Here is a 21,113-nt window from a genome sequence, read left to right as displayed (position 1 = left end):
TTATATAACCACTGCCCTTTAGAATGTTTCCTCTCTTCTTGATTTAAATGAGTGAACATTTTTATTGTGGGATGGATTAACCACTGTGAGAGATTCCTAGCCTATGTTAGGTTAGAAGTGGCTCAAGATTTTTTTTCACAAGAAAAAAAACATGTATACATGTGGGATATAGGTTTACTTTGGCATACACACACAAATCATGTAATAATTGACATCTCTTCACGCTCCTGTTTTTCTGATAGCATTCGCATAACATTTCCCAAGTATTTGTGAAACTCCTGTCGGACATCTTCAGGCTCTTCCTCAAGGTTTGAATGAATGAGAGGCAGCTTGTTTAACTGTGGGGCTACACAGAGGATAAATAAAATGTTTTTGTTGTAAATGTGATGCACTCAACATTTCAAATCAGCAATTTTCAAAGGGGTGTTCAGAAATTAAACGAGAATTTTAAATGAAAAGGCAAATAACAGCATCATATTAAAATCTGCAGTAACATTAATTATAGTCAGGTCTTCATCAGCCTCAAGATAGCTTATTTCTCTGACAAACTAATACCGTAAAGTGGACAAGTTACCTAATGGTGGATGGCTATTGTCAGCTCCACACCCTGGTTTATGATGTGCTATGAGCAGACACTGGGCCTCTAGCAGTCCCTGTGAGGAGATGATTGTTGAGTGCCAGGTCTCAATTTCCTTCAGATGACTGGGCACATCTGGGTTAAATACAATAACTACCCCATTGGAGTCTTTCATTATAGCTGGCCAACATGATTCAAACCTGTGCACACACAATATTGAATGAATTCACTCAAGAAAGAAAATACAATTGACAACTTCAATCTTGTTCAGGAAAAGTGGTCTACATTTGGTCAACTTACTTGAAATCTCCCGCACAATCCCATAGTTCCACTTCACATGCTGAATTTTTGTTGCCATTAGATAAACTATGAGATTCAAACTCAAGTATCCTATAGAATTATTAGAGGATGTAACAAAAACAAAACGTTTGGCCAGACAGCTTAAACATTGATACTTATTGCAACAAAATATTTCAAATAAACCCACCTTACGCCTTGTGTTGGGCTGTAATGATTAGCTCCAATTTGTTCCGTTGTGTCGGAGAGAAAATTAGCCAATGCTGTTTTTCCACACTGTCAACATGAAATATGAAAAATAGTGATCTAACGTTACACTAAATAATTTAATATTATACATCGCATTCTACACACCTCTACATTACCTCGCTTGGTCCAATGAATAATATTTTCACCTTGACCATCTTGACGTATCGAGAGAATAAAAAGACAAGGAAGAAATTTTTGAGTAGAGACCCTATGGTAGAGACCTATTTTTCAAACCTAGCTAACGTTAGCGCGCTAGCTAACAAAGATAACAAGTTCACGTGCAGAAAAAAAAACGAATTACAAAACGTTTAATCAACGTGCCAAATACAAATAAGTGCGATATTTCTCCTAGTAAGTTATATAGACAGCTAGATGAAGACATAGACAGTAAAAGAAAGGATGAAGAGCATGGCGAGTTATCTCATCATGATGGCTAACATAAACAACTCGTTTCCAAGGCGATTATGCAGAAATTACTCGTCGCAGATTCGCTAACCTTCATTCATTTAAAATACATTCTTAATAAAAATATAAACAAATTACATACTTAATTCATCAATTAAAAAAAATATATATACATAGACTGGCCAGAAGAAATAAGAGTTGATTTTGCCAATTAGTTTTCAGGAAGTAAATAGGCTAATTTAGACAACGCTGGCTTTTAGCGACAATTAATACAAGATTACACAGATTTTGATTAGATTATACAGATTTTGCACATAAATAACTTATAAAACATATGTGACAGCTTGCCCCTTTTCTGAAAAATACTCTGAATTTTTCAGATTTCTATAGCTTTCGCTTTTGAAAAACAAAATGTGTAAACTTTAAAGTGTGGCCATATTACAGACTTGAATTACATGTCCTAAACGTGATCCTAAAAGTGATTTCTATCGCCAAAAGTTGCACATAGTTGTAAAGTTGTATTTCCTTTTATAGCCACACGAGGACAGCACACATCTGTCATCTGCCATGCCGCTTACAAATGTAGCAATCTGTCCAGCAGAGCAAGTTTGTCTTCAAAAAATTTTTCTACGAAAACAACACGTACGCCCAAGTGAATTGAGGGTTAGAAATAAACCGGGTAACACACAGCTGTTAACAGGTACGTAGCTGTCAGAGGATGTTACAACCTTAAAGTTAAAAAAAAAATAGTGAATCTGCTCCAATATGGCCTCTATATTTAAAAGATAAAACAAAGATACTTAGTGTCAGAAATTGTTGCTGCAGTTTATACAAACACTTTCACCCACAGAATGTTCATTTTAGCAGCACAAAAACGTCTTGTTAAAATACATGACATTTTATTATTACTGCCAATGTTATATGTGATTATATTTTTCTAACAGTAAAGTCAGATTATCCAGCTGTATAATGTCCACTATGACAGCAAACCAGTGACCTTTGACCTCCAGTAATTGTAAAACATGTTAAACATCTATGTGACCACGTTATACTTTTATTAGATCTGTGAATGGGAGTGTTAGAATTAAGTTGTATCCTTCTGATCATTTTAGTCAGGTTTTTGGAGCAGACCATTTATGTTCATGATATGTTTTATGTTTCAGGCTGCAAAAAAACTTTTGAATTACTGTATTATGGCAGCCGAAAAGAACTGTGTGTGTGTGTGTGCAGGCAGGCACTACACCCAGTACAACTTATACAATGCATTTCCTCAGTCATTATGATTCAAAATCTCCACATTGTAATAATTGTCTAAACCTCACATAATGTGGAAATCAGATGAGCTTTGGTAATGTAGTGTGTATTCATACTGTAAACATGTGTCTTGTCTAAGATGATCTTTTGTCCTTAGTAGACAATTTATTGTTAAATAGTTATCTTTTTTTTGGTGGTGAATTTGTGGTTTCAGCAGCAAAACACAAGACAGATTTTGACTGAGAACAAATGACCAAAATTGTTTCATTGACATTAGTATTTAATGAGAGACCAGTATGTATAACAACTTTAAAACTTTATTGAAATATAAAGATGTCATTGCTGAATAATGTTGCTTTACAATGAGGATAGCTTTTGCATTTGGATACACATTATAATATTAACTTAAGAAGATATTAGCATCTAAGTGTTTTTCTTCATTTAAGCCTTCATTTAGGAGAACATTATATATTCTGCAGATAGGATCATTACTGAAAAGTTACCTTATTCCTTCAGAACCTGATAAAATAGTTTAAACGTCAGACAAATGGCATTCGACATAAAAGACAGAGTAAAAAAAAAAATCATAGAATAAAGAGCAAAAATGTCTGTCCCACACTTGAGATTCTTCATGGAAATTACACAACTCATGTAGTGTTCATTTTAATTGACAGATCTTGACTGACGTTCCAACCCCAAACCCAGGATAGATGGGCTCAGTAAATTTGGTATCGAAACGATAGAGACGTGTCATAGTCTCACCAATACTGTAGAAGGCCAACACCCCTGCAGAGTGGTCCAGAAAGACCCCTATTCTCGAAGAGTGAGGGCCACTAACAGCCTTGTCTACCCTGTTATGCCAGGCCGAGTACCCTGTGTCAGAGCAGAGGAGGCTCCAAGATTTATCGTTGTAGCCCAGCAAGCACAGGGAGCCTTTACCCTTACGGCTAATGCCCCGATAGGCCACTCCAATCGAGAATTCTCCACTCCACTCGATTTCCCAGTAGTAGCGGCCACCTGACAGAGCCTCACGACACAGCACCTGGGCAAAGCTATCGAAGCGATCTTGGCTTTCTGAGTATGGCTGCAGGTCTCGGGTTCTAATCACCTTTCTGTTTCCCTCAGATAAGAACAGCTCCTTATGCGCCGTGTGGGGGTCTAGTCTCAGCTGACAGTAGTCTGGAGATGAGTAGACAGATAAAAGTTGCTTTAATGTGTTGCTTCAAACAGATCTTTATAAATCTTCCTCTGTCTGTATTTAAATTCTGATTTTATTAGTAATAATGCCATAAAAATACACTGGGACTAGAAACAATATTAAAATTCTGGCCAATACAGATTTATTTTTTCATGTTCTGGCTGGCAACAAACAAATGGACAATAGTAATTATAAACTAAAATCTATAAGCAGCCAAGTTTTAAATACAGTCAATTTAGGCATTACAACTTCATTATGTTCATTATGAAAAATGGATATTAATTTTGAGATTTGCTAAATATGTTATTAAATTATTAGTGTTTTTAAGTGATCTAAATATAAAAAATATAGAAAATTTATGATTAAATGTCCAGTATATTTTTAATGTCTACTGATAACCAATATGGCACTGTTATATTGTGCATCCCTAACTGTGAGAAACACAAACATTTGGATTTGAGAATAAGGAAATCATGATTTGTTTTTAGATACTTACATTTCAGAAATTCAGATCTTGTCCTGGGTTCTGTAGGAGGTGAACTGTCCACTGCATGAACTTCTTTAACTGAACACAAAGAGAAACACAGACTTTATGAGGTCATATCCCATATGTATAATATCATTTAAAAGTTTGGGGTCAGACAAATTCCTCTTTATTTTCTCAAATAAATACTGTTCTTTTGAACTCTCTATTGATCAAAGAATCCTAAAAACAAGTACCATGGTTTCCACAAACAGAACCATTGTTAAATGTTATTATTAATATTATAAAAGTAAGAAATGTTTCTTGATCATCAAATCTTGCGCATATTAGAATGATATCTGAAGGATCATGTGACTGAAGTAATGGCTGCTGACAACTTCTTTCAAAAACATAAATACATCTAACCAACCCTAAACCTTTGAATGGTAGTGTATTATGTAATGTTTTTTCAAGTGTGTCAAGTGTGAGTCAAGTGTGATTAATGTTAATCAATATATAGGTAAGTATTTAATTTGTCTTACCTCTGGTACTTCTCTCCTTGGTGCGATTCTCCACAGTGTAAACTGGTACGTCGTTCACTGTTATAAACAAATAGGAAAACTTGATTTACAATTATCTTTTTAAACATGAAATAAGATCTGAATAAGTCACTAAATCGTATTGTTTCAAATTCTATTAATAGAAATGAATAGCTCTTTTGTTTGTCATTCGAACTTTGCTCAGTGGATTGAAAACTTAGAAGAGTTGAGGAACTCAAAACACTGTTTACAGTCTCCATGTAATCACATGGCTTCCTTGCTGAAGTCATGTGTACTAGTTACCAAAAGGCCTGACTTATCAGAGTTAAAGACTGATCTATTTAAATGTTGGTTATTATTTCGGGACTTGAGACCCAGAAATTATATGTGTTGATATACTGTAAGTGCGAATTGTGGCTCTTTAAAGACAAACTGAGTTCAGCCATACCCTCCAAGTTCATGCAAAATAGAGGGCAGTGTGTTCAGATCAGCAAACAGGGACAACTTCACTCTAAAAAAACTACGCCTGTGTCTGATATGCTGTGCAGTGTGTGCTCTGACCTGATTTTGAGATTTTGCGTAGTTCATCTCTGCCCAGCTCCTCCAGCTTCTCTTTGATCTCAGCCACGGCCTTCCTGGCTGCACTGAAGGAAAAGTCTGGATTCAGAGACACTCTGGGTATGAAGCCATCATCAGTTGGGGTGCAGAGATAATTGAAATTCTGTTTAAAAGGAGAGAAATCTCATTAAATAAAATGTGTAGTGATGGAAGCCTTGATTACTGAAAGGTAACTGTGTTTACAATGTCTTTGAAACTTTCATTTAATGAAGGTGTGATGCCAAAAAGTTTGAAAAGCCTTTTTGATGTCAAATATGACGATTCCCCTTTTCTAAAATATAAAAGCACACTGTAAAAAATATATATATTCATGATTTGAAATCACAACATGTTTTCTTTTGTCAAATCAACTTAAATAATTAATTTAGATCAGATAACATATTATTTTGGGTTTCTGATGATTAAATCAATCTCCTTCATTGTATTAACTCACTTTTTCCATTTGAATGAACTTAATTTTAAGGCAACTAGGTAACTTATTTTTTTAAGTTAAACCAACAATATTTTTTGTCAAATATTAAATGTGCCATTTTTTATCATAAAAATCAAAATCATAGAATAAAGAGCAAAAATGTCTGTCCCACACTTGAGATTCTTCATGAAAATTACACAACTCATGTAGTGTTCATTTTAATTGACAGATCTTGACTGACGTTCCAACTCACTTTTTCCATTTGAATGAACTTAATTTTAAGGCAACCAGGTAACTTATTTTTTTAAGTTAAACCAACAATATTTTTTGTCAAATATTAAATGTGCCATTTTTTACTGCACAAGGAGAAAATATTATAGAAAAAAACCCATAATATAATGTAAATATAAATAACTGGGTTTTAAACTGTTAATGTAAGGACATAATTAAAAAAAAAAAATCTAAAAATCTGATCTCCAGATCTCATTTTGAAAACTCATGCCTTAAAGTACCTGTAAGAAGTGAATGTGATCATCAGTGCTATAAAGCTGTTTGAGTCCACTCTCTTTCTTCTTCAGTTCTTCAATCTCCTGCTCCAGTTGCTCCATCAGTCCCTCTGCCTGACTGAATGCAGCCCTCTCATTGATGTTGATCAGTTTGATGACCTCTGACCTCATCCTCTCAATGGAGGTGATCATCTCATCAAACATCTTCTTGCTTTCGGTCATTGCTCTTTGTGCAGAGCTCTGCGGTAAAAATGAGTCAAGTATAAGAGTCCATTGTCCGTTCTTTTAGTAGGATACGGTTTTGCAAGAATAACTAATAGATAACATTTACAACTCATTACAATTACTCAAGCTGCTGCTGCCATCAACAAAAAAGCCATGTATCAGCTTGTATCTAGAGAGCTAGCATCGGGATTACATGAGGAACAAAAGAACACTTATGGCCACTTTACAAGGACTGTTTGCTTTCCCAGATTGAAACAGTTACACACTGACTTAACAGATAAAAGGCCTTGTGCCATATCACCTTTGCCCAGATAAAGCAGTCAGGTTGTTCTTATTTGGTCTAATGTTCTATGGCGTGACCTCGATATGAGCAGTGACAACAAAACTGTTACAAGTGAGCCTGAAACATACTTTTAGAGAATCCACTGCTGTCTTCAGCTCCTCCAGTTCTTTAGTTCTCTGCTGGCATTTTTGTTTGATCTCCGCCTGGGACACTCCAAGAAGTTTCTGTCCGTGAAACAAGAGAAAACATAACTCAGTCTTTGTTGACATAGATTCAATTACAAAACAAACTCCTCTTCAAGTAAATTCTGGGAATGCATAGCAATATAATACAGAATGGCATTTCGTGTCAAATGTCTTCACATATGATAATTTTAAGTTATGTTTTTTTTTTCTCTAGAATTCAAAGAACCTGCTTCACATGGATGACTTTATCTTCGAAAAGAGAGGGGAATGTTAATCACTCCAGGAATGTAAAACTAGCTGGGTCTGCTTGCTGGAGAGACAGTTCAAGGTGCACACGCTCAGTTCTTTAGGGAAAGAGGAGGGGGCTTCTGAGCAACCCCTTGCCAAGCTCACCGAACCATTCTTCAAGATAAGCTTGAAGGAATGTGGAGAATCTGGGGAGGGGGTGAATAAAAGTGTGTGTGTGTGTTTGTGGTGTGTGCCATGGTACATGAGGACTTAAATCTGGGATTCCCTGCGTTTAACAGAACAAACAAACCATTCGCAATTAGTGCCTGCGATAAGTATTAGATTACGTATATAATTACTGTATCTAAACAGCGCCGGTGACAGTTCAGTCAAAACAGTACAAAAAAACATCAACTGCTGTGCTCCCTCCTTGTCTCAAACTCGTTCAGTACCAATGAATTGAAGGAAAAGCTTTGAAATCTTAAACCTTTGAAAGGTCTTCCTTCCATTCAGTTCTCCAGTGTATTGATGGAACAGTAAACATCTGGCCGGTATCTATAAATAGTTTCGGGTGAAATATTTTCACTATCCTCACAGTCAAATTGTACAGTGACGCAGTTTTCATTGAGCAGTTTTTATTGCGAAACTCAAGTTTGAAGAGGCGGTTGTCCACATTTCTTTCAGCTACTCATCTGCTGAGGTTTATGATGTCTTTGGGTCAAGGTACAAAAAGCAGTGCACTATTTTTTTATTCTTAGCGTGTAAACGCCCTATAGGGGGAGGTTGGGATGGTCCGTACGCTCCCTCCTGATTTTCTCAAATTCACATTCCTTGCCTCTCCCTACAAAAGAATACAGACCTGCCCAGTTTCTCATCCCTCGTTGCTCATAACAGTTATTTTTCTTGCACTAAAACAGATCATCTCGGAAAGGTTTGGACGGTGTTTAAATCAAGTAACCTCTGAGTTGTCCATTGTAGAGGAACACACCCTTTTTGTGACTCAACATAGTTTAGGAGTTGTAACTATCTCACTATGCTTCTTTTCTATTTCGATCAGTTTAATCATTGCCTCCTCCCTTTCTTTTCCATATTTCCTTATCAGTTTTTTTTTTTGTAATGATCTGGATCAGCATGTGTGTGTTAACACAAAACCGGTTATATGGTGTATCTACATGACTTCTTGGCATTTTTTTCTTAAGAAGACCTATTTTATGTAAGAACATTTGTTGTTAATTAATAGAATCATTTAAAATTCAACTTGAAACCCAACAGCCCCCCCTCTAGCCTCTCAGTAACTTCAGGTAAGTTTACTCAAGCAGTCTATTTTCCTTACCTGTTTTTCACTCCTTTCTGCTTCGGCTGAGACTATATCATGACCCTTGTGCTCGCTTACAGTACAGAGAGCACAAATACACATCTGGTCTGTTCGACAGAACAACTCTAGGCTCTTCTGGTGCTGAGGGCAGATCTTACGGTCCAGGTTCCCCAGCTCATCCACCAGCTTGTGCCTCTTGAATGTGGCGGACTCGTAGTGGGGCTTCAGGTGCTTTTCGCAGTAAGAGGCAAGACAATTGAGGCAGGACTTGACCGCCTTGAAATTCTTTCCACTGCAGAAGTCGCAAGGAACATCCCCGGGGCCAGCATAGCTTCCATTACTTGGAGGCGTTAAGTTTAAGCCAGTCTTCTTAATCTTCTCCGCAACTTTGGTGAGAGTGGCGTTCGGCCTCAGCACAGGTCTCTGGGTGAACGTGATCCGACACTGGGGACAAATGTAGATGCCAGTGTAATCAGCTTCATTCCAGTAGCCGCTGATACAGTCCATGCAGAAGCTGTGACCACACGGGATCGCCACAGGGTCCCTCAGGAGCTCCGTACATAGAGGGCAGCTGAAGTAATCTGAAGACAGTTGCTCTGCCATATTTTTTGGCACTCTATTCAAAAACACACGTCTGAAATGTTTCCGAAAGAGAAAGAGAAGTCGAACGTTGCGTGGCTGGTGTTTTACTACAGACAGCCTTGAGTTTCTGAATTCCACAGGTTATTAATTAAAGGAAGCAAAGCCCTCCCCTTTGTTCTGAGGGAGTGTGTTGAAGAGAGGAAGGAAGAGAGAGAGAGAGAGAGAGAGAGAGAGAGAGAGAGAGAGAGAGAGATTAGAGCACAACACAGCTCAGATAAACAGGTTGAGCCAGGAGTCTTGAGAGAGAGAGAGAGAAAAAGAGGGGGAGGGAGGGACCAGGGGTGGAGTGAAAGACATTGAAGGAAAAAGGTACAGTTGAGAATGAATGAATTGTAGTGTAAAGCAGGGCCATCCAGGATGAAACTTAAAAATGAAAAGCTCTCTGTTTTACACGCACAAACTGCTTGGCTGAAGGACATTTGCATCAGTTACCCTAAAACTACAGTTTGTTAATAATTGGCCATTCTTGGTTGGCTCTGGTGTTACATAGTTTGTTTATTGTCTAGGATACTCTCTTGCTTTCATTCTTTAAATGATATGCCAATTTGGTTGAAAACGAAAAAAAAAATGAAAGCTTTTTTTTTTCAAATTTAATATATAAAATTGATCATTTTTGGTTCATTTATACATTTTATTTCATTCTGTAGTAGCACACCTATCTGGCTTTTTTAAAGCTGTATATAATCTGACATATAAAGTTGCCACTGTAAAATATATTGCGTTGAACTGTCTTTCATAACACAAAGGCATGTGCTACTATGCTCACTGCACTAAACAAACAATAGTAACAGTCAGTCTAAAAGGTGAGTTTGATCTGAATGTATGAACTAATGCCAGTTGAACTGGATTGGGTGTTGCAGACTTTAAAATATGTCATCAGTTTGTTTTCGATGGGTGTGACAGAAAAAAGAATGAACAATATTTATGTTTTTTTTTTAAGAATATTTCAAACTTTCTAACACTTGACATTTTCAAAATAGTTTGTCCAGCTACAAATATTTGCACATTCACTATCCTTGACACAAAACTAGATTAATTTGCACTTGTAATTGCTAACATAAACATAGGCACTCTTTGTAAGTCAGTCCTGGGTGATACAGAGTTTTTCATAAACATAAATATAAAGGTTGAAGACATACTATTTAAAGTTATCTAATGTACTGTAATGGAATTGAACTTGGACATTTTTGGGACATACTTGAACTTAGGCACAGTTTTCATAGAATGTGATATTCCATGTGACTTGTGTCACCAACTGAAGTATCTTTTTATTAGCTCAAAGTACTTTCCAAAGACGTTCTTACTGTTACTGTGAAGCTTTTTCTGTCTCTTTTTCCTGGATATGTTTTATAGTTGTGTGGAAGAAATCAGATTTTGAATGCATTGTGTTTGATATCTTTTTAATTATTAACTTTGTGTATTTTTACTTTAGATGAAGACTGAAAGCCATTGGTCCAGCCAGAGCCCAGGTGACACCACAGTGACAGAAACCCACACCTATTACATGCTGATTGGTTACAGAGGGTCCTACCAGCTCTGCCCCAAACACAAATCTTGCATCATCACTTCATGAATAGTTTCACCCCTCTCCTTATAAGGTCTGTACTCTGATAAGCCAGTTTCTCTTCCTCTTTTCCCTGAGTTAAACAGATTCCATTTAAAGTGTAAGGTATAGTTTGCGATTACTCATTAACTCGGCTAGCCTGCTAGTTTAGGCCTCTACTTGCAAATTGAACATCAGTTTTTGCAGGTTACTCCAACTGCAGCATATGAAGTAATGATTTTAAAATGAAGGAATGGGCCTATTCATGGAGTGTCGCTCCTCATATTGTTCTCATGGTCTTCATAGTTCTTAGAGAGGAAATGTTGCAAACCATACAAAAGAAATCAGTTCCTTTAACACAACCTTTATTGTTCTCCACACCCTCATGCTGACCCCACTGAGTTCACATTGGTTCACGAGGGACTATTTTCCTATTGAAGAAGCTGCATACTTGAGTAAGCCTGCCAGAGGTCTCCTGTTTCTTTGTGTATATTAAGGGTCAAAGGACAAGTTTCATTAAACTACCTGATTAAGGGGAGTGTGCCCGATGGAGGGTGACAGAGTAAGTGTGGAGAGTGAGCTTGCATAGGTGTGTGCTGTTATTGTAAAAACCAAGGGGTTGCCTATGTCAATCTGATTGGTCAGTGCATAAAGTGCGTGGAAACAAGGTATTTACAAGTGTTTCCATGAACAATGGTCACCTTTGTGAGTCTTGGCTGAACTGTATGTGTATGTGTGTGTGTTTGGCTGCGCGTCTGGCGCATTGCCAGGTAAAATTGAACTGGCTGTGCTGCAGAACGGAATTCTCAAAAACCACAAAAGAATACCACCATTCAAAAGAGTGCATGCAGGGAGTCCTGTGCATTGAAAGCAATCATTAAAAAATATTTATTTAGCCTCAAGTTCACTGTTTACAGTGAAAACTATCCCTTTGCTCAACTGTGAAGAATGTCTAAGTGATTATATATTAGCGCACAATATTAACAGAGATGTCTGAGGCTCAAAAATGGTGTTGCTGTAAAAATCTTATCACTGCTGATGTACAAAGGTTTGTGAAATGTAGTCTGAACACGTCGCTCTTTCTCAACAAAAATGAGAGACAGAAAGGTAAACGGTCTTGAAAATGTGTTGCACTCACATCTTCATGTTATTTATTTATTTTTTTACAAATGTGTCACTGTGGCATGGCAGGCAGTTACAGAGCGATCAGGAAAGACAAGATCAGCCATCTATAAATACTCTGCAGTACTAACCACACTGCATAGGTCAAGGGGTTTGTTGGCTATTGTAAAATTTTTACTCTATGTTAGAAAAGCATTTAAGCTCTTCATTATTTATATAGAAATATTTGAAACACTATTCTCAATGTGACCCATCATAACTATGAATTAAAGTTTTATTTCAAGACTGCATATTATCTCTGTCATAAAGGTCAAATTCGATCAACTATTTTGAGCTGAAGACCTTTAGAACTGTATGACTGTACAGACCAGACGATGATCTGGAATCAGAGACATGTCATCAGATTGGCTGCAGACTCTCCAGCACTGTCAGACTGCATGTCCTGCTGAAGTCTGGATATTCTCTTAAACAGTGGAAACTTTCACCTTTGCTGGCCTCTCTGTTATCTCACTTATCAGGTCAGAGTGCATTCTTGCCAACATTTTTGCTCTCGTTACTGAACTTACAAGGCGACAACCATCTTAAATAAGAGGAATCTTGAGTTTAGTTTGAGATGGGCATACATCTTTGCTCTGTTATCTCAGTTTGTGTTCTTGATTTTGGATATTAAATTATGTAGGTTTCCATATAAACATGAAAAATGGATTTGGTAAAATAAATGAATCAGATCTGGAGAGAAATATAAGGGGTGGATTTGCAATCCTAGTAGAAATGTTCTAATTAGCTTTTCACCACATTGAATGTGAGTCACGGGAAAACTCACTTCCACTTCCTGTTTTGCAACAGAGATTCCTGGAGCTTTGTGGACTGTGCTGTACAGAGGATGTATGCTCTAGAGAGATGAGCGAGGCTAATCTTAAACAAACACTTATTTCCATCTTCTTGGAGCAACAGGAATAAACGCCTTTTCTTAGGAAAATGGATCCTGTTAGAGCTGTTACTGTACATTTAAAACGTAGGCTATTAAAGTAGGCTATTAAATACATTTGAAATGCCAGTTGGGTTTCACTGCCAGACTGAGGATGGTTGTAACACTCTTTGCTTTAACATCTGTAACTGTGTTGTGTTTCTCAAACTTTGATATAATTTCCCCAAATTCATCTGTCCTTCCGCAGTTATTTTAAAATCTACATATTTCCCCTAAACTGTGTACATTCAGTATAAGAAAGCTGGTCATACTACAATCATAATGAATTATAAGAACCTAACATAAGGTCCATGACCACTTCAGGAGGATAGTGGTCATGTATTATTCACAGCGTAACATATTTCTAAATGCTCACTGACAGTGACTCTCCTCATGCTACAACTATGCCGGCTTTCACCATCACAACTCAAATGTTTGGTGGTTAAAGGACTCTTAATAAAAAACATACTTTTTCTCTTACTCAAAAATCTTTCAAGGAGGAATAAATCCCCCAAAGTATATACTCATCCTCCCTCCAAATAAATTACCCTCCAGCTTTGATGGTGTGTGCCAAAGGTCACAGTATGCTTGGTCTGTAAGCACTCATCCATCAGGCATCTCCTCCGCAGTGGAGCACATACCCAACGTTAAGATGTCTGCCAGCATGAGGCCTCTCAAACCGCCCATAAACACTCAACCGACGAGATCGTTGCTTGCCACGAAAAGCAGTAGTCACAAGACAAGCTTTATCAAATATAAAAGAATTGCGCGTCCTAGAAATGTGTGTGATGCAAGAGCAAATTTTAAACAATTTTATGCCCTGAGATCATACATTTCATTCATGCTTCTCCTCTTCACTGTCATCATTTCCATTGACATCTGACGATACATGTTTCTTCTTTCTCTCGATCACCCCCTTCACCTGTGGTACAGCCACTCCTCCATTCATTTACTGGTTTCTGCATAACCAGTTTAGCCGCCCTCCCTGTTTACTCTATATAACTTGCTGTGGTGGCACTTTAGACTCACTTTTCCTGTCTCGCACTCAAAACGCACATTTCCTCTTCTAAGGTCTGTGGGGATTTAACCATGTCGCTTGACCAGGAGCTCTGTTACCTCTGCAAGGAAGATCTCAGGGAGCCCGTTTCCATCCCATGCGGTCACATTTTCTGCCTCGTCTGTATCAATACCTACTGGGACCATGCAGACCACACTGGACAATACTTGTGTCCCCAGTGCAGGGTCGCCTACAACAAGAGGCCTAATCCACGCCGCTTTCAGCCCTCACGCAGTTCGTCGTCATCATCCCTGAGAAACAGGGATTCAGACTCTTTCCCACCAGCCCCTCCGGCCCCCGACTACAACTACGCTGGACCTCAAGACGTGGGATGTGACATCTGCATCGGCAAGAAGCTCAAAGCTGTCAAGTCTTGTCTGATGTGTCTCGCTTCCTACTGCGAGAAGCACCTGAAGCCCCATTACGAATCATCCACTTTCAAACGACACAAGTTGGTCGATGAGATCGGACACCTGGATCGTCAGATCTGCCCTCAGCACCAGAAAGGTCTTGAGCTTTATTGCCGAACGGACCAGATGTGTATCTGTGTGTTGTGTACCGTGAAAGAGCACAAGGGCCATGACATGGTGTCCGCTGAACAAGAAAGGGCGGAAATGCAGGTAGGATTCCATCATATGCATTACAAAACAAAAGTGCAATTGTGATTCTATTTTTGTGAACCTGTTATGACAACACATTAATTGGTGATAATCACCAGAGATGTATAAAGTACTAGAAACCCGGACTTGAGTAAAAGTACAAGTGCTCTATCAAAAAAGTGACTTGAGTAGAAGTTGAAGTGCTCTTTAAGCACCACACTTTAGAAGTACTAAAGTATTCAACATTTTTTGTACTTAAGTATTGCAAGTAGTTTATTTTAAAATTCACTACTTGAGTACTAAAAGTAAAAGTACAAGTATTGTGTCATGTAATTATTAAAGAAAGCAGTCAAAAGTTTGAACTAGCAATCAAATAAGGCGCTTTGGCGGGATACAAATTTGCTTTGGCGGCCGCCAAAAAATGTCATTGCAGGACAACCCCTGCATTAGTTGTCAATGTGTGTGTCAAACAATACCATTACCCTATAAAACTGGCGTGTGATTTAGGCAGCATGAAAGCCAACTTGCAACGAATGATTCGTGAAATTTTTATAGTTGTAACAAGTAACTAGCAGAACATTAAAAAAAGTATCGAGGGTAAAAGTATTAAATTCATCGAAAATATCTACTGAAGTAAAAGTAGAAGTGAAAAAAACAATACTCTAGTAGAGTACAGATACACCATTTTAAGTACAGTACTTAAGTAGTTCTACTTCATTACTATACAGTACATCTCTGATTATCACTGAAGCAGATATCAGAGGTAACATTATAAAAGTCTGTTATTTCAACTCCTGTATGCAACAATGGACCTATTCATTCATTCATTCATTCATTCAAAAAAAAAAAAAAAAAAGACATTCACAGTCTGTTTTAATATCCTAGATTAAACATGAGATTAGCCAACCCCTGATAAACAAACATATGAAAATGATCTTTTTATACAGTGTAGGCTAGTAGTGCGGAAGGGTTTCATTATGAACAGTAAAGAAAACACCAATTGCTACACACACATTATAAGTTCACACCCATCAGTTTACATTTTAATGGTACTAGTGATTTGTAATATACTTTAAGATGATGAGAATGTTTCATATTCAGTACACAAAGAGTTAAGAGTATCCCAAAGTGACTATATTGTCGTGTGGAAGTGGCTGAGGTGTGGTAGGATGCTGTACTTACAACATTCCTTTGCCAGCACCTCATTGTAATGAATTTGTTGTTTTTAATCGTCTGTAGCAACGGTTAGGTGCCACCCAAGCTGAAATCCAGGAGAAGATCCATGACAGAGTGAAGCAAATGGAAGAGTTAAAACAGGCAGTGGATGCACTTAAGGTTTGTCTGGAGATTGAACAGAAACGTGTTATAATTAATGTAATCAATAAATTATACATACAAATTTAAGGTAACACAACAAGATTAACATCATATCTCCGGTGAGCAAGAATATGTTTTAGAAATATATAATTGGTGTACTCTGCTCTGGTGTGACAAGTTCTCAGAAAGAACCAGAAATGTTTTGTAAATAGTTAAGTGTATAAAAAATAATAGGTTATGAATTTCCAAGAAAGAAAATTAAACAGAACTAAAAACAGAATACTGATTACAATTGGTCTTTCAGAGTTCAGCACAACGGGCTTTGCAGGAGAGTGAAAAGCTGTTCAGTGACATGCTTCGTTCCATTGAAAGAATGCAACAGGAAATGGCCAAACTCATTTCGACCAATAAGAAGGCTGCACTTAACACTGCTGAGGGCCACATGGAGCGTCTGGGGCATGAAATTGCTGACCTGAAGAGGAGAGACAATGAGCTAACACAACTCTCTCGCACCGAGGACCACATCCATTTTATCCAGGTGACTGAGACGCAGTCTGCCAAACACAATAAACATTCACAGAGCTAAAGCAGTGCATTATGTAGAAATGCGTTACTGTGTTACTTCACAAAAGATCTATTGCATACAATTAAAAATATTTACTTTTTAGTTTAGTTTTTCTACTATTTCACAGATAATGTAATGAAATACTGTGCAAAATATTCTTTGCTTCTCCTAGAGCCATTAGTGTGTGAGAAAATATGTGCTTGTATTGTAGAACCAATGACATCTCTACGGTCAACATAGCTTACAATGCTTTTGAGAAACACAGCCCAGGGCAATTTATTGTAAGAAAAATAAGACTAAGATTTGTTCTGTTTGTCGTTGCAGAGTTACCATATGCTGATTGCCCAGACTGATGCTGAGGAGCTGCCCTCTGTTACTGTGAACCCTTACTTCTCCTTCGGTTCTGTTACCAAGACCGTCTCTGAGATGAAACAACATCTAAGTGAATTCAGCAATGAAGAGCTGGTCAAGGTGGCAAAAACAGGTATGGTCCAGTCTGAAAGGATTTTTTTTTTGTCTAATGTAAACCAATGTAATTTGTGCCTACAGACATTTTTGTTTTATTAGCCACTGTCTCACACTCATTTTGAAATGCTCTGTGTCTTTTTGTCCCATTAGAGTGATTAAACAAATCACGGTCTTTCTAGTTTATTACTGTTCGTCTTAATCTTTAAACTGACTTTCTTCACAACTCTCAATTCTCTCCCAGTGAACAAGATGCCATTCTGCCAGCTAGAGGACCGTAAGAAAAGAAAGACTATAAAGTGTAAGTAAATGAAAATGGGAAACTTTAGCAGGTCTGCTGTTCGCTTTGTGCAAAATAGCTGAAATTTTGGAATGGCATTTGTCAAAAGCCAGTGTTGGGCTCTAAGAAATTGCTGACCGGTTGCTAAGCAATGATCTTAAGACCAACATCACATTAAAATTCCTATTTATTAGCTAATCTCTTATATGAAATGCACACACATCATGGATGTTTTAATTTCCTGTTCAAAAGTCTGGGGAATTTGAATGTTTTTGAAAGTATTGGCATGTATTTGAGTAAAAATAATTTCTATTTGAATACATTTTAAAATGTAACTTATTTCAGTAATTTTCAGCATCATTACTCCATGTCGTCAGTGTAAAATGATAATTCAGAAATCATTTTAATATGTAGATTTTGAGCTCAAGAATCAAGTATTATTATTATCAATAGTTTCAACAAAACATTTGTGCTGCTTAATTTGTTTTTGTGGAAACCAATAAAAATTCTTTTACCCATGTAGAAAGATTCTTTGATACGTAGAAAGTAAAAAACAGCATTTATTTGAAATAGAACTATTTTGTAAAAATCTTTATGTAAAAGTCTTTAATGTCACTGTCGATCAATTAAATGCAACCTGATTAAAAGTATTAATTTCTTTTAAAAAAATATTATCGACCTCAAACAAAGTTATACTTTATTTTGATAGTCCACTTTAGATATTCTAAGTAACTTTGCAACATGCCAACTCACTTTCATAATTTGCAACTACATGTCAACTAACTCATTTTAGTATTAGTAGACTGTATTCTCCTTTTAGTCGACTGTTAGATTAGGCTTCGGGTTAGTAGAATAAGTTGATGTATACTTGCAAGTTACTTATAGTCAGAACATCTGTTGGGGACACTGAGCATTAACACTCTAATGTTTGGTAGTTGACATAGTTGTATAGTTAGTTAGTAGTGGACTATCGAAATAAAGTGTTACCATAAACTATTTAACAGTAGCATATTGTTTTATCAACATTAATGTGAAAGTACCTACAATGCCATTCAGAAAGTACCTAACGGTACTTCCTTTTTGTCAGTAACATCCCAGACAGCAACATAGTGTCTGCCCAGATCCGGCCCACAACTGGCACACATTGAATCCACATGTTCCAGATGTGGCCCATCTGGAACATGATACAATATAATCTGTTTTCTTACTATCAGATGAATTAAACGATTAGATGTTTGACATCTTTCTGACTCTCTTTATTGTGTCTTTAGCTGATGTAGTTGACATGATGTACAAGAGCCCCAGCAACACTCCCCGGACAAGGGACGATCTCCTCCAGTGTAAGTTTATTTTCATTCAAGAATTTCCTTTTTACATGTATGCCCAAGACCATGGGAAGTTGTTGTGGTGATAACATTAACAGGATATAAGGTCAGCAGAATTCTCACCAGACAATTTTGATTAATCCAAATATTATATATATATTTTTATATGTTTGTGCATAAAGTGTTAAGAAAGCATGCTGGCTTCCATCCTGTTAAATGTCAAAGTCTAGTGGGAGTAGTCTAACATCATTCTTTACATACTGAGTTTGTGTTTAAGCATATTGTAAGAACAGGCTTAGTCTGCTCAGTGAGTGGGTGTGTGGGTGATTCATGATAACTGCCATCCTTCAAACCTTTAGATATTTCGTCTTCTCTTCTAAGAACAATCAGCTGTGGTCTTTTAGAGGACTAAAACACTCTTCATGCACTAGTGTTCAAATTATTGGGGTCATTATGATGTTTGAAAAATAATAATAACTCTTTTGTACAGGAATGATGCATTAAACAGATCAAAAGTGACAATTAAGTGACAATAATGAAACAAATGCTGTTCTTTTGAACTTTGTGCTCATCAAAAAAGTATCATACATAAAAAATATAAGCAGCACAATTGGTTTCAAGCTAATAATAATAATAATATAATAATAGCAATAATCAGGAATAAATGACATTAAAATTGTATTAAAATAGAAAACAGTTGTGGTCAATTTTTATAATATTTCACAATAATTAATTTTTGATCAAATTTTTGATCAAATAAATGCAGCCTTCATGAGCAGAAGAGACTTTCTTCAAAAAAATCTTACAAACCCCAACCTTTTGAGCGATAGTAGTCAGAAGACAACTTATGCAAAATTTCATGGTTTAAGAGAATATATAGGGTGTCTTAAATGTGTATCGACACTCTCGGCCCTCTAGATCAGAGACGTTCACGCACCTCTGGCAGAAACCACCTCCAAATGTCCAACCAGCTCTGAGAGCCAATGTGCAGACTCAACCACTATACTCAACCATAGGCAGGTGATTTGTCCTCATGCATGTATCACCTTACACAAGGAAAGCTGATCAAGGATCAGTTTTGCTCCAATCTGTTCATATTTGGAGACCACAATTTGCAAAACTGTTCCCAGATCAGAAATCCTAGCCTAGGATAGCTTAAGATAAACGTGCAATGATGTCCATCTTGTCATTTTGTGTTTCTCTTAAAAAGAAAACTTTGATGCTAGACACTGCTAACATGATTGATGTGTTTTTTTACATTTTACAATTAATTATATGCAGTATATACAACTTATGGTCTCTTGTGTGTCTTAACTTGACCCATGCACATTGGTATTTTTAATGCATACAAATCTCTTATGGCACTTATTTTATCCAGTCTCAAACAAAAATGGAGCTTTTAAAGAACATGGACATGGACCAAGATACTTGCATGCAAAGTGGGCTAAGATTCATTGTGAGCAGGGGTGTCTTCATAATCACAATGAAACTTTGTCTGCCTTTACCCATTCCCAATGTAAATGTAAAATGTAAAAGTTTTGATTAACTAATCCTAATCATCTCTCATCTATCTTGTTTATTTTAAAGACGCCTGCCAGCTAACTCTAGACCCCAACACAGCATACAGACAGCTCTACATCTCCCGAAACAACAGGAAAGCATCATTAAAGAGAGAACCTCAGTCTTACAACGACAGTAATCAGAGATTTGACTGCCTGCCCCAGGTCCTGTGTAAAGAGACCCTCTCAGGAGGTGCTTACTACTGGGAGGTGGAGTGGAGCGGGGAGGGCGCTTCTATTGGTGTCACCTTTAAAGGCATCAAGAGGACAGGTTATGGGGACTCAGCTCGTATCGGCTACAACCGCAAGTCCTGGAGTCTCTTCTGTTCCAACTCCAGCTACTCAGCCCGACACAACAAAGACCAGGTTGAGATTAATGCACCCTACTCTTCCCGTATCGGGGTGTTCCTGGACTGTGCAGGAGGCACTCTCTCATTCTACAATGTGTCTGAGTCTATGTCACTTATTCATCAGTTTAAAGCCTCTTTCAGTGAGCCAGTATATCCTGGCTTCTGGGTGTGGTATGAGTCTGCTATTACTATTTGTCAGGTGTAAATGGTCGAACTGGATATAAGGGCATTATATATACTTTTTCTTTTCTTTTATATTTTCTTTTAAATTGCGTGTGTGTGTGTGTGTGTGTTTTTTTAAATGAATTTCTGGTAAAGCTGATCACAATACTTAATGTTTTAATCTTTGACATATCAAGAATATGATTATATAAAGTATGAATTACAAAAATAAAATGATATAGAATTATATAGAAAATATATTTAAAAAAAATTAGATCATTTTCTGATAATTCAGCCCTTACCGAAAATGTTTTTTTTTTCTTTTTTTTTTTTCTGTGTGATTGTACTGTTTAATGAGTGTGAAAGTTTTTAACAGTAAATTTTAAGTTTGATTTATGTGGGTTAT

The 21,113-nt window shown here is 37.0% G+C and overlaps 3 protein-coding genes across 5 annotated transcripts; 1 reads left to right on the top strand and 2 right to left on the bottom strand.

The window, feature by feature from the left end:
- Window positions 1-156: 156 nt before the first annotated feature.
- Window positions 157-1,592, bottom strand: ift22 (intraflagellar transport 22 homolog (Chlamydomonas)). Its single transcript, XM_039659890.2, has 5 exons — window positions 1,240-1,592; window positions 1,065-1,150; window positions 878-967; window positions 575-777; window positions 157-346 (listed from the first exon to the last, which is right to left on the bottom strand). The coding sequence occupies exons 1-5, from the start codon at window positions 1,276-1,278 to the stop codon at window positions 198-200; spliced, it is 567 nt and encodes a 188-aa protein (XP_039515824.1). The 5' UTR covers window positions 1,279-1,592; the 3' UTR covers window positions 157-197.
- A 1,489-nt stretch (window positions 1,593-3,081) lies between these two features.
- ftr82 (finTRIM family, member 82) lies at window positions 3,082-9,523 on the bottom strand. The gene is made up of 7 exons (XM_039659604.2): window positions 8,773-9,523; window positions 7,155-7,250; window positions 6,525-6,758; window positions 5,544-5,703; window positions 4,986-5,042; window positions 4,477-4,545; window positions 3,082-3,961 (listed from the first exon to the last, which is right to left on the bottom strand). Exons 1-7 carry the CDS (start codon window positions 9,355-9,357, stop codon window positions 3,441-3,443), a joined length of 1,722 nt encoding a protein of 573 aa, XP_039515538.2. The 5' UTR covers window positions 9,358-9,523; the 3' UTR covers window positions 3,082-3,440.
- Window positions 9,524-14,049: 4,526 nt separating this feature from the next.
- Window positions 14,050-20,841, top strand: ftr83 (finTRIM family, member 83). Of its 3 annotated transcripts, none has more exons than XM_039658286.2 (8): window positions 14,050-14,705; window positions 15,924-16,019; window positions 16,306-16,539; window positions 16,891-17,050; window positions 17,276-17,332; window positions 18,583-18,651; window positions 19,555-19,652; window positions 20,224-20,363. In XM_039658286.2, exons 1-7 carry the CDS (start codon window positions 14,118-14,120, stop codon window positions 19,611-19,613), a joined length of 1,263 nt encoding a protein of 420 aa, XP_039514220.2. In that variant the 5' UTR covers window positions 14,050-14,117; the 3' UTR covers window positions 19,614-19,652; window positions 20,224-20,363. The 3 variants fall into 3 exon arrangements, with proteins under 3 accessions (XP_039514220.2, XP_039514219.2, XP_039514218.2); XM_039658285.2 differs by having other exon boundaries at window positions 19,555-19,656; window positions 20,224-20,361; XM_039658284.2 differs by lacking the exon at window positions 19,555-19,652 and having other exon boundaries at window positions 20,224-20,841.
- The last annotated feature ends 272 nt before the right edge of the window (window positions 20,842-21,113 follow it).

This window comes from Pimephales promelas, chromosome 4 (assembly GCF_988280905.1).
Source record: "Pimephales promelas chromosome 4, fPimPro1.hap1.1, whole genome shotgun sequence".
Classification (NCBI taxonomy): Eukaryota; Metazoa; Chordata; class Actinopteri; order Cypriniformes; family Leuciscidae; genus Pimephales; species Pimephales promelas.
Note: the sequence above shows the minus strand (reverse complement) of the source record. Positions and strands in the feature narration are given on the sequence as shown.